The sequence below is a fragment of the Pleurodeles waltl genome, chromosome 6, assembly GCF_031143425.1.
Source record: "Pleurodeles waltl isolate 20211129_DDA chromosome 6, aPleWal1.hap1.20221129, whole genome shotgun sequence".
NCBI classification, from domain to species: domain Eukaryota; kingdom Metazoa; phylum Chordata; class Amphibia; order Caudata; family Salamandridae; genus Pleurodeles; species Pleurodeles waltl.
Genome location: NC_090445.1, coordinates 129,156,300 through 129,169,666, shown reverse-complemented (window position 1 = coordinate 129,169,666; position 13,367 = coordinate 129,156,300). Strand labels below are relative to the sequence as shown.

At 49.3% G+C, this 13,367-nt stretch overlaps 2 protein-coding genes across 18 annotated transcripts in view; both read left to right on the top strand.

Moving 5' to 3' along the window:
• The window catches only part of HOXB3 (homeobox B3), a 67,093-nt gene extending 64,371 nt beyond the window's left edge, over positions 1-2,722 (top strand). For all 17 annotated transcript variants that reach the window (XM_069237551.1, XM_069237546.1, XM_069237548.1 and 14 more), the window contains one exon: positions 215-2,722. In XM_069237551.1, coding sequence (XP_069093652.1) covers positions 215-984 — 770 coding nt within the window. In that variant the 3' untranslated portion in view covers positions 985-2,722. The remainder of the gene's footprint in view (positions 1-214) is intronic.
• A 2,007-nt stretch (positions 2,723-4,729) lies between these two features.
• Positions 4,730-10,829, top strand: HOXB2 (homeobox B2). Its single transcript, XM_069237565.1, has 2 exons — positions 4,730-6,264; positions 9,735-10,829. Exons 1-2 carry the CDS (start codon positions 5,829-5,831, stop codon positions 10,385-10,387), a joined length of 1,089 nt encoding a protein of 362 aa, XP_069093666.1. The 5' UTR covers positions 4,730-5,828; the 3' UTR covers positions 10,388-10,829.
• Positions 10,830-13,367: the final 2,538 nt, after the last annotated feature.

Here is a 13,367-nt window from a genome sequence, read left to right as displayed (position 1 = left end):
TAAATATAGGCCGTAAAAGTCGGGTCTGCCTGACATGATCCAATTTTCCTCGCACAGGGCAGGGTTGGAACAAGCCTCTTAATAAACGCCAGCCTTATAGAGTGCAGGCTAATGGGAAAGGGGGTTAAGACTCGCTGCCTGTTCCAGGATTTATTAAGAAACGATGCTTTCAATTTCTGCGTGTAGTAATTATCTTTTATTTCATTTCCACCAGTGGAGCCGGGCTGCGGCGGGGACAAGAGCCCCCAGGGCTCGGCATCGGCCGCCTCCAAGAGGGCGCGGACGGCCTACACCAGTGCGCAGCTGGTCGAGCTGGAGAAGGAGTTCCACTTCAACCGGTACCTGTGCCGGCCCCGCCGGGTGGAGATGGCCAACCTGCTCAGCCTCAGCGAGCGGCAGATCAAGATCTGGTTCCAGAACCGCCGCATGAAGTACAAGAAGGACCAGAAGATCAAAGGGATGGGAGGCTCCTCGGGGGGGCCCTCGCCCACGGGCAGCCCGCCGCTGCCCATGCAGTCCTCAGCCGGCTTCATGGGCGCCATGCATGGCATGAGCAACTATGATCCTCCTTCCCCGCCCTCTTTCAACAAACCACACCAGAATGCCTATGCCATGGCGACCAGCTACCAAAACCCAATCAAAGGGTGCCCGTCGCAGCAGAAATACGCCAACACTGCGTCTGAATACGACCCCCACGGCTTGCAAGGCAATGGGGGGAATTATGGGACCCCCAATATGCAAGGCAGCCCAGTGTACGTTGGGAGCAACTATGTGGATTCTATGCCCGCCTCCGGGCCTCCCCTCTATGGCCTCAACCATCTGCCCCATCACCAGGCCCCCTCCATGGACTACAGCGGAGGGCCTGCGATGGGATCCGGCCAGCACCACGGACCCTGCGACCCGCATCCGACCTACACAGACCTTTCCACGCACCACCCATCCCAGGGACGGATGCAGGAGGCACCCAAACTGACCCATCTGTGAGGGTGTGGCAAAACAGACTCAGGGGAAGACAGGGGGCGCCATGTTAGGGTAGTCAAGAAGACCCCAATGCCAGGAGGACATTCTGAAAAAACGCTGTTCACCTGGTAAAGCTATTTCCTCCAGAGGATATTTTTTCATTCCATTCCTTTTTTCGGTCAAATGTTGATGTTGTGAAACAAAAAAGTGTCTATAAAGAACGATTCGCTTGTACGTGAACATACCCCCATAAGGGCCGAGGAGACGCACACACAGGCATGCACAACAGAAAGAAAAAGACACATGCAGAAAAAAGACACAAACAAGTACCGACACGTAAACAACGCACACGCACGCAAACAACACTCACATGTGCAGACAACGGACCCACAAGCAGACAGACGATGGACACATAACATTTGCACACAGCTGCAGACACACAAAGCACACATACAAACAACATAAACAAGAGGCATACACGTACAAGCACACACACAAAGATACTCGTTTTAATTTAAGGTGGCATCAGTCTCTCCTCATTGCCTGAGAAATATTCTTTGATTCAGGGACGGATGTTGGTGAGAGTAGGAATATAGACAAATAATACTGCATGAGAATGTTATGTGTGTTTATATATATATAAATATATATATACATATATATATATATATATATACACATGCAACATTTTCATGCAGTATTGTTTGTATATATTCGTACTTTCACAAACATCCCTGAGGGTGTGTGTGTGTATATATATATATATATATATATATTATACACACATTCCGAAAGTGTATTTATGTGTGTGCGTGTGTGTGTGTGTGTGTATTTATATACACACACACACACTTTCTGAATGTCATGCAATTTGTACCAACTAAATTATGTTCTAGAGGTTCCAAACCACTTCCAAGGACATGTTTATGCAGGAGAACTAGAACCATATCAAGAGCTTAATTTGCCAGTTCTGAAAACCCCGCCCGTGTCGCCCCCTTGCGCCACTAAAAAAGTGATGTCTTAGTTTATCTCTCGAGTTGAAGCCCCTAGGCTGGCTGGCAAAAGAGCGTTTCATCACTAGAAGTCCTCCATGTTCTTTCTCCACTTTAACGTGAAAACAGGGTATATTTTAACAAGCCGCGTGTCCTCAGCTGAAAGCAGGGTGATCATTTTTTTTATATTCAGTAGGTGCGAGTGCTTTCAGGTCTGGGGACCCCGCTTGTTGCACTTAGTTTACATTTAATGAGTGAACACAATTTTTTGTTGAAAGGCGTTCAGCCAACTGAAAAGTAACGCCTTTCAGATCTGTGAGTGTGTGCGTGCTGGTAAACACCCATATTATATATTTATTGGTTATTACAGCCAGTTAAAATATTTTCTCGTTTCTAGTATTATTTATCCCCCATCCAACAACATAATGTATTTATATGAGAAAAAAGAACGCTGTACTTTTTTAGTTTCTACTTGTAAACTAGACTGTTGTGTTTTCCTTCCTGTTGTTGTAAGAACCTGTTTTTAGTCCATGTACCTTCTTTAGAGAGACCATGAGTTTTATGTTGCCGTCGTGCTGAATAACAATGTACTGGTTTCGAGGAGGCATGAGGACAGAAAGCAAACTGTAATTGTGTAATCCTGATTAGAAGAAGTGTAGTTTCCCTCCCCGAGAACTGCCTTTTATTTCTTCTTTGTAGTCCTTTTTTTCCTTGCTGGAAGGGTTGTCTGTTGAAAAAATCTTGAATAAAATTTTCTGTTATAAATTTTACATTGTTCTCAGTCGAGTTCATCAAGAATAGAACAGTCTTACTTCAGGGCGAATCATGTTGCCCCTTTCCGTGCATCACAGGTTAAGGTTACATTTATTTGAGCTCCCCCCACCCCCACGAGTGAGACAACTGGGAGAGAGTCTGTTCAATCGGTATCCCCTCCCCCGACACCCCGGCCTGCTGGCTGTTTTTTTCGTATATTCTCCCACGCAGAATATTGTTCCCACTGTGTCTGCAGCTACAAAAAGACGTCACGTGCCCCGCCGGCAGGGCAGCCATTGGGCCTGAAATGAAAACAAAGGGAAGCCATTATTCACAGAAGACCACGACTTGGAAGGCAGTGCTGTAAAAAGTGAAATTAAACCACTAAATAAAAGCGGAGGTGAGAATACGAGGGGATATTATATACGACTAGAGCCAAAAATAGGCTGCAAAGTGGGCGAACAAAGAGATGCAGCTTAGCAGAGCAGAGAGACATTGGCCCACAATGTCTAGCTCGGAGAAAATCTATTTTACGGGATGCAGTTAAAGGGACGTTTTATGGTGTAGGAAGGTCACATGCTGAGTGAGATAGAGTTGCAGGGTGCAGGCTACATGCAGGTCCTCGTTCCACTGCAGGCCCCCTCCATGCGCTCCCCGTATTAAAGAAGGCCTTTCTTTAACTAGCCGCTCGCTGGATTGCGGCCTCCGTCCGTAGCCATTGAGCCTGCCGTGCTTGGCAAGGATGGCTCTTGTGTGGAGCCATAAATAACACAAAAATGCAGCGGAGTTTGCGCTCCTGTCTAGGCTCCCCTTACATCCAGGCAGAACACAATTTAACATTCGGGGACGCTATAATTTAAAAGCATGCCAGCTGGATGCTTTGATTTGGATCAAATACCAAGGCTCGGGATTTTTCGAGACTCGTTTTCTGGGCGAGGTGGCCGAGTTGTAAAATACAAGAGCGCCGTGTTGTTCGATTGTGTTTTTATTGCTTTCATTCTCGGCGGGGAATTCTCTCTGAAGCACATTAAAGCAGCGAGACAGAACGAAGGGGTAAAAAAATATGCAGAAGCAGAGGAATATGTCTGTCTGTGCCCCGGGCTGGTAACTCTGCCTCCCTCCCCATTCCCCCGGAGCTTCTACGGTCTGCAGTTCCACAAAAATTGCATTAATACACAGAGCCGGCTGCCTCCTCGTGACACAAAGAATGTGCAGAGAAGGCCCAAGAGGGAATGTTTACCTTTGGAAATTCTGTTGACCTTACCTTGTGTGTTGTTTCTGTGCACACAAATAAATCAGGAACTACAATTTAGGTCTATTGGAATAGAAAATTCGCTTCTGTTTTTAACATTTTTTGATTATTGAGTTTCTCCTCTGCCTTTCGATCCACAGAGATGATTTTTGGTTCGGACGAAAAGAGTGGCCCGCTTTTGCAAACAATTATTTCGTCGTGTTTCCCTCGTGAAAAAAGGCCAAGGGTGTTTTTCGCAGATGCCTTCGTGGAAGTTGTGCCTGTTCCTTTCAGCCAGATTCCAAACAGATATTAATGGCTTCTTGAATTCTCCGAAGGAAAACATGAGGTGCGGGTCCTGTGCTAAGCGCTGGTGCACCAGTAAAGTTTGATCGCTGCATGGGCGCTGAGAAGCAAGTAATATCGGGTTTCAGTTGCAGCCTTTATTTTGTAAACTGCTGCTGTCTGTTTCTTGGGCGCGGGCCCACTGAGCCGGTTTGCCCTGGGCTTCTCTCTTTAAAGACTTCCCCTCCCACACACCAACTCCGCTGACAATCGTTTCTTCGCTCCGAGCTGCTTCTCCCACGTCCCACTCACCCTGACTAGAGCAGCAACGGGGGGAAACGCTTCTAAAGGATCAGAGTCGCACGTACTCCTGGGTGACTTCTATATGGATGTTTCTAAACTGGATTCTATACATCTAGAACCATTCCTTCATATTACAACGACGACTGGACTCGTCTTATTCGTTTTCAGCAGAAGGTTTGGCGCGCTCTGCTGCTTTTTCCTCGGGTCTTATAAAGGTTAAAATTCTTTAGTGTGCTGAGGGCGAGCTGTCAGAGAGCCGAGTTGCCCGGAGATTGATCGCCCACCTCCTTTTGCTTTCCCGGGGTCTGTTGTTGTTTTTTTTTTAACCAGCACTGGTTTCCCTCTCCAGTTCTGCTCTTTCATTTCTTAAAAACATTGCTTCCCTGAACCCAAGTTCCAAAATAGTATCCAAAGTCTTCTCGGTGATCCTGGGACCAGCACATGACAATTAGGTTTTTTTCTACATTTTATGAGAAACTGGGTTAGGCACACACAGAAGTAACAAAGGGTGGACCATAGTACCTCGTATACTCACAGTCTGGTGGCTGCAGCACCCCTGGAGCGTACAGCGTCGAACAGATCTGGGTAAAGAGTCCTCAGCCCGCCCTGCACTGACATTGTTTGATCCAAAGTCCGGACAAGCAATGAGCGACGCAGGTTTCTTGTCTTGTTTTTGTTAGTGTTGATGGGGCCTACCTCGGCTGTCCTCCTGGCTTGTTGGGCTGTCCCTTGCTCAACTCGTGGAAGTTCTTTTCTAGCCCTCATCTCATTCACCCTCGCGTCCATGTCAAAACTTTAAAGATTAATGGCCCGGCTTCTTAATTGCCCTGCCTGCCAGATTGCGCTAATCAGCCAGGCTCCCTTCTGCTCCCACTGTGCCCAGGTAAGGAAACGGTTAAAGGGAAATATCCCTCAGCTAGTAGTCGCTCGCGCCGAGCCCCGTCTGTGCTTCGCTGACACTTGGGGGTGGGGGAATCACAGTATAATACACGATATTTTAAACCCCCATCATACCGACCCGGACCATTGAGGGGGATGGGATAGGGACGGGATGCTTCCTCTTGATTTTTGAATCAATTAAAGGAAATAATGCCTTCTGTTTTCCACCAGGCCGCGTTTGCCATTGGCCAGGCTTGGTCACGTGACGAGGATTTGGCTGCAATTTCGCCTTAGCCTCCAGTTTAATAGAGCGAGGTCCCCATCCGCCCGTATTAGCAGGAATATAGCGTGTATAGGGCCCTGCGGACAGAGGCAGGGGCCCGGCCTCTAGCGCAGCTCCCCGGCCTGGCCTGCCTGGGGGCGCCATGAATTTTGGATTCGAGAGGGAGATGGGTTTTATCAACAGCCAGCCTTCCCTTGCCGAGTGCCTGACGTCCTTCCCTGCTGTCCTGGAGACATTTCAAACTTCATCAATCAAGGACTCGACATTAATTCCTCCTCCTTTCGAGCAGAGCATCCCTAGTCTCAGCCCCAGCCTGAGCCTCTGCAGCGGCCGCAGCAACCTCAGCAGCAGCGGCGGCAGCCAGCCCAAGGCCCGGGGCCAGAAGCGGGCCTTGAATGGAGGGTCCCAGCAGCCCCCGCACCCGGCCCTGGCCCAGCCCGGGGGAGTGCCCCTGGCAGCAGAGTTCCCCTGGATGAAGGAGAAAAAGTCAGCCAAGAAGAGCGCCCCGACGCCGGCCTGTTCTGCCTCACCCTCCCCGTCCTCCTCAGCCCCGGCCTCGGCTGTAGGATCCCCTGAAGGTCGGTATACTGGGAGTGGGGGGAGAGTCGGTTAGAATCCGGAGCCGTGCCTTTGTCTTTTCTGGGCATTCCCGATGTAATTGGGTGATTGTTTTTATTATGAAGGGGCCGGAATCCTCAGTCCAAAGGGAAGTTCACCTGACTCGCCTATACCGAAGCCTGAGCTCCGGGGTGCTCCTGTGGGGTAGCTATGTTCCTACAGTTAGCTGAGCGCCGGGGCGCTCCTGTGGGGTAGCCATGTTCCTACAGTTAGCTGAGCGCTGAGCGCCGGGGCGCTCCTGTGGGGTAGCCATGTTCCTACAGTTAGCTGAGCGCTGAGCGCCGGGGCGCTCCTGTGGGGTAGCCATGTTCCTACAGTTAGCTGAGCGCCGGGGCGCTCCTGTGGGGTAGCCATGTTCCTACAGTTAGCTGAGCGCCGGGGCGCTCCTGTGGGGTAGCCATGTTCCTACAGTTAGCTTGCATACTGACTTGGGGCCGCAGGTTGTCCCACCGTGCCAGAGGTGTACCCCCTGGGCACGGCCAGGTTCCCTATTTAGGGGGTGTGAAATCCTTACATACCATTCACTGGGGGGCGGGATAGAAACTGCACAAGATGTGCATCGCTTTTGGCTTTATAGGTTACTACTTTCCACCTCTGTCGGATGTTTTCCGTATGAGGTTTTCAACTAATATAAAAACACTATTAAAACAAATATCCTTAAACCGAAGAACTGCGATAGAAAGTGAGGCGCACCTGCTACTCCTCAGGCTGGTCTGTTTCCATAGATGACACATTTGTGGATGGCTTGTGAGGATTATGTGTATCTTTGCCAGAAACATACACAGTGGTGGAGTAAGGGCCTCTAAACCTGGGATAAGATAGAAACAGTAGTAGTGCACTGTGGGACAAGGCCTGGGCCCTCTACCTGTCAGTTTAGCAGCCAATGTGCATTGGCACTGTATCTCAAACAGAAACACCAGAGAGGGGTTTTCTGAGGGCATCTTGCAGAGCCTACACAAATGTGGAGTGCTGACTGAATGTGTAGTACTCTGCTGCAGTGTTGTGCTCGGAGTGCTTAACTTTGACCACCCCCCTCCCCAGCACTGGATAGTGTTTGCATTGGATGCATGGCTGCACCCTGCAGTAAGTGCACTATGTGGTGTGATGCCCCTCCCCAGCACTGGATAGTGTTTGCATTGGATGCATGGCTGCACCTTGCAGTAAGTGCACTATGTGGTGTGATGCCCCTCCCCAGCACTGGATAGTGTTTGCATTGGATGCATGGCTGCACCCTGCAGTAAGTGCACTATGTGGTGTGATGCCCTTCCCCAGCACTGGGTAGTGTTTGCATTGGATGCATGGCTGCACCCTGCAGTATGTGCACTATGTGGTGTGATGCCCCTCCCCAGCACTGGGTAGTGTTTGCATTGGATGCATGGCTGCACCCTGCAGTGAGTGCACTATGTGGTGTGATGCCCCTCCCCAGCACTGGGTAGTGTTTGCATTGGATGCATGGCTGCACCCTGCAGTGAGTGCACTATGTGGTGTGATGCCCCTCCCCAGCACTGGATAGTGTTTGCATTGGATGCATGGCTGCACCCTGCAGTAAGTGCACTATGTGGTGTGATGCCCCTCCCCAGCACTGGATAGTGTTTGCATTGGATGCATGGCTGCACCCTGCAGTAAGTGCACTAAGTGGTGTGATGCCCCTCCCCAGCACTGGATAGTGTTTGCATTGGATGCATGGCTGCACCTTGCAGTAAGTGCACTATGTGGTGTGATGCCCCTCCCCAGCACTGGATAGTGTTTGCATTGGATGCATGGCTGCACCTTGCAGTAAGTGCACTAAGTGGTGTGATGCCCCTCCCCAGCACTGGATAGTGTTTGCATTGGATGCATGGCTGCACCTTGCAGTAAGTGCACTATGTGGTGTGATGCCCCTCCCCAGCACTGGATAGTGTTTGCATTGGATGCATGGCTGCACCTTGCAGTAAGTGCACTATGTGGTGTGATGCCCCTCCCCAGCACTGGATAGTGTTTGCATTGGATGCATGGCTGCACCCTGCAGTAAGTGCACTATGTGGTGTGGTGTGCTGGAGGAGGGTGGTTGAACCATAATCCATGGGCGGTGACTGCACCTTGCCTTCCCTGCAGAGCGTGCGGTGAAATTCGAGGGGTGGATGGCTCTCTGTTACTTGAGGTTTCCGCAAAATGTAGAGCGTTGCACTCTGTGTGGGTGGCTGCAGTTCCTAGTCTCTGTACATTGTGCAGTGATACAAGTGGTGAGTATATGCATGGTGGTATCCGTGGATAGTAAAGTGTGTATGAGGTGGGTATATGCCACTTACTGTTATGCAAGGAGTTGACAACTCTGCACTGTTGTCCAAGGTGTGCACAGCTTCCTTTTTTTCTCTGCCCTTGCTCATTGTGCAGTATTGTGCAAAGAGTTGTTGGCTCTCCCTCCACACCCTGCAGTGTCACCACGGGGTGTGTATCCACCTTTTAGTGTTTTGTACATGTGGTGGCTGAACAATGATGTTTGTGCTGATTGTGTAGCTCTGTGTATGTGCAAAGGGGTGTGGCTAACTGTTCCTCAACAGTATGACTTGTATGCAAGTAGAGGAACCCTTCAGTTGGTGTCCTCCACATTCTTTAGTGTTGTGCACAGCGTGGGCAGCTGAAACTTGTCACACAACAGTGTGCAGATTGTTGACTTGGTGGGTAGCTAAACCTTGCTGCCCATGAAGAGTGGTGTTCTAGGGCAACTCTGTGGTGCTCTTCATGGTGTGGGTGGCTATACACTGCCGTCTCTCTACATTCTGCACCGTCGTGCATAGGGGGTGGGTAGCTGACCGTCCACAATAAAGTGTCATCTAAGGGGTGGCAATTTTCACCTTGCTGTCCATGCAAAACGTACACTGTTGTGCATGGGGTGGTTAGCTGCACCTCCCTGTTCTTGCGTAGTCTGCATTTCTGTGTATGAGGTGAATGGCCATCCTTTGTAAACAGTTTAGTGCTGCGCCTGTGGTGGGGTTGAGGGAGCACTCCTGTTCCTCCGCATTCTGCAGTATCATGGATATGGTGGGTAGCTGTACCTTGCTATCCCAGTTCAGTGTGCAGTTTTGGCTCATATTAAATGGCTAATCCTGCAGAGTGCAGCATTGTGCATTTCTGTGTGTGTGTTGGGGGGGAGGGGCAGCACCTTTATGCCCCAACAGTGTGCAGTAGTGGGTATAGGGCGAGTGGCTGCACACAGCTGACCTATCACAGTATATAGTGCTGTCCACAGGGTGAGTGGCTTTCTGTGTGCTTTGTTGTGCATGTGGTGCGTGGATCATGGCTGCCTCTGCACAGTAGGAAGTGCTGCGTGTAAGACGAGTGGCTGCTTCTCACACAGTGTTGTGCTGTGTGCTTGAGGGGTATTTGCACCCCACCCTCCAGGTTGTGTTTGCTCAGGCTCTTTCATGGCTGCTCGCCTTGTGTTTTGCAGATACCGAGGGGCTCCAGGACGGCGGTAGTGGTTCCCGCAGGCTACGCACCGCCTACACCAACACCCAGTTGCTGGAGCTGGAGAAGGAGTTCCACTTCAATAAGTACCTGTGTAGGCCCCGGCGGGTGGAGATCGCAGCTTTACTGGATCTCACCGAGAGGCAGGTGAAGGTATGGTTCCAGAACCGCCGGATGAAGCACAAGCGGCAGACCCAACACAAGGACCACCTGGACGGGGACCTACCATTTCAAGGCTCGGAGGACTGCGAAGACGAAGGAGAGAACAGCAGCTCTCCGTACAACCAGGCCATCGAAAGGACAGGCTCCATCTTAGAAAAGGAGGCCTTTTCCCACCCAGCTGAGCCCCCGCTCGAGGCAGGGAGCCCGGAGCCCGCAACGCCCACCACCCAGTCCTCCACAATAGAACTGGGCCACACAGCGGGCCTGGAAAATGCCTTCCCCGAGTCCCAGGACACCTCTTTGTTACCAGACCTGGGCTTCTTCTCGCCCGATCCCTGCCTGCAGCTCTCGGAAGGACTCTCCCCGAGCCTGCAGGGTTCCCTGGACAGCCCCGTCCACTTCTCCGAGGAAGATTTCGAGTTTTTCACCAGCACACTCTGTACCATAGACCTCCAACATCTCAATTTTCAATAGGGCAGCGGCCTGGAACCCTTAGCCATGGTGCCCCACCCCTTCTGTAATATACATCATTAGGTCTTTCGAACTGAGAGGTGGCCACGGTGTGGATTAAATACACCATATATCCCAGGACTAAACCAGACTCATAAAACACCTTTGCTCCCGTAGACCAACACAGTACGAGAGCTTGAACAATGTCAGTATTGTCTAAATTCAGGTATTTCTCCATCGTTTGTTTCTTCTTCCTCCATATTTATTTATTTATTATGTCCGTTTCATGATATCTGAAAGTATACATCTGTAAATGCTCCGAGTAAATTCTCAGGAAACGAAAACGATTTTAGACTACTTAAAGGGTGGAGACTATTCCACTTAATAAGTTTTAGAGGTAGACTTATTTATGGAGATTATTTAATAGTAAATGGCAAAATATTTATTGCACAATATTTTCATAGAATAAAAGTCTTTATAATAAAGGAGCCTGTGTGGTTATTCACGTTCCGAGAATGAGAGTTGCATTATCTTACTGGCACGGTGTTCTTTCTTGTTTATGGTTGATACATTTTTTCAAAACATTACTTTTGATTTGTTTTATTCTCTTCAGACCGCTGAAGCGATTCCCAAAAAATAATGAACACGTTTAATTGTATATGTTATTAATACAGTTAAAGACACGATATTAAACGTTATATGTAACTTAAAAAAAGTAAAGTGCTTACATCTCAGGCATGTCGTTTAATTTCAAACTGGAGTAAACGATTATTAATGTTAGGTTGCAATACATGACCGGTCCTTAGAAATGGCTGCACTGGAGTTTGAATATATTTGGCTAAATAGAGTCGCTTGGTTGAGTAAACGGGCAGCTCACTATTTCTGGCTGGCGTGTCCTACTTTTTCGCAGTTTAGGTGAATCTTTGACTGCTTCTGGATGAAACTCATATAAGATGAATCGTTTTTGCTTTTTAAACTTCTGATTTTCACTCCAACTCCGGTCGTATTTTAAAATACTCTTTAAATCCCGTCAGTGGCCTGCGCATCTGGTGTTAGAAGGTGAGAATATTTTCCCAAATTCCAAAGAGACTTGAGTAAAATGCAGTTTGATCTCGTACAGCGTGTTTTTGTTCCGTCTCCTCTCTTCTGAAAATCCCCGTTTCATCCTCCTCGAAAGGTAAAAAATATCTAAAGTTAAAAAACAAGAACCTTTGCCAAACATAATATGAAAAAAAAGAGAAAGGCTGAGGAGTTTGAGAAGGGAAGCCGCTCGGCTGAGCCATTTCTTTTGGGAGAAGAAACGAAACGGAAGGTTTCGGGGGGCCCAGATCTTGCCGCTTCGGATCCCAATAAATCGACTGCTTTTGGGAGGCGAGCTGTGGCTCTTTGTGCCTCGCCCGCGTGTCCTCTCGGCGCAGCTCTCTCCCAACGTGTAATTTTAAACCGAAAACTCGTATATCAAAGGAGGTTATGAATGAAAAGGGGTCAGGCGGGGAATCAGCGGCGGTGACACAATGAAATAAATCATATTACGTCTCTGCGAAGTCACAACCGGTTCCCAGGCCATGGTAAACATTTGGGAGGCGTTCAAGCTGGGATTCTGTGCGTGCAGAGGGAGGCAGAGCCGTGGAGACCCTGGGGGCCGTGAAGTAGAGGGCGAGAGGGAGGCTCACTGACAAAGCGCTTCAAAATGGCGAAGGAGAGGCCAGGACAGGCAGCAGCCATGATGGGCTTACTGCTTCTACGCGCTCTCCTGGAGACGACGGAGGTTGACAGGCCTCCTCCCACACACATCTCGCTGCAGACACAATATCTGTTATCATCCTTTCGGGCACGAACAACTCATGCAGCACACGTTTTCCGCGTGAGCACACAATCTAACATTTCTCTGCGTTTTATCTTCAAACTACGTGTTTTTATTGCTCCACAATTCGACACATTTTGCAAACTATTGATCGGTACTCCGCTCCTTAAGTCTGCGAACGGCTCTCCTCTTCCTACAGGAACCAGGGTCACGAAAACTGGTTTGACAAAACGAAAGTCATCGCCTCTTCTGCCGAACGGCGGATTTCAGTACTGTTTACAGAGACCAAATGCATCTTTACGTGCTCGGTGCAGATGCGCAACGAGAATGCAACCTCTTTACTGTGCATAAATTTGAAAAGCATCCGAGGCGATACCTTGAGTGCAATAAGTCGTCTTTATGTAAATGTGCTGCGTGCGGAAGGTCGCATCCAGCGGTGTAATCGCTCGGTTATGGCGCTCGCTGGTTGATCTGCCTGTGTTTATTTATGCCGCTGCCGGGGTGATATATTGCCGGTTGTAGGGGCATAAACATGGCTGGCTCGCATTAGCGCTCCGCGGATGATTGGTCGTTATATTTAAAGGTAATTGATGGCCTCGAAGAGCTGGAGCTGGTCCAGGCCCTGGTGCCGGTTCCAAGCAGCGGCTTCTCCGAGCTGGATACACTCCTCGGGCTCATCTCGCACCCACGCGCCCCACTGCAGGATCCTGGAAGCGGAGTCTATCAATACTGCATCGGGGTATAGGAACTTCCCTTTGCAAGCTTGCCTGCTTTAACTATTCATTTAGCACTTGTACTTATTATCACACTTACTGCCTTCACAGACAACCAGGCGCCTCTTGTGAGTGGAGCAGAACACAAGCTCGTCCTGGCCGCTGCTGTTACTCAACACATACAATTATATTTCACTTCATGTTTAATTGTTCAGCAGTGCTGGCGCTAATTTATAATTGGCTATCGAGTTCTCCTTGTGATTACACCTCTGTACAGTGCTGCTGCTTTATTGATCGTTGCTTTCATTATTTCAATGTGTTAGCAGCACATAAAGCAGTACTTCAAGTGCTCTCCAGACAAGACAGATTAGGCCATCTTGTGTCACCTCCTCAGAGCACTGAAGGCGGACTTAGACATAATTTAACGCCAGGCAGCTGTAATTGTGGCTCTCTTAACAATCCAAGTTTTTGGCCGCATTCCAGGGGG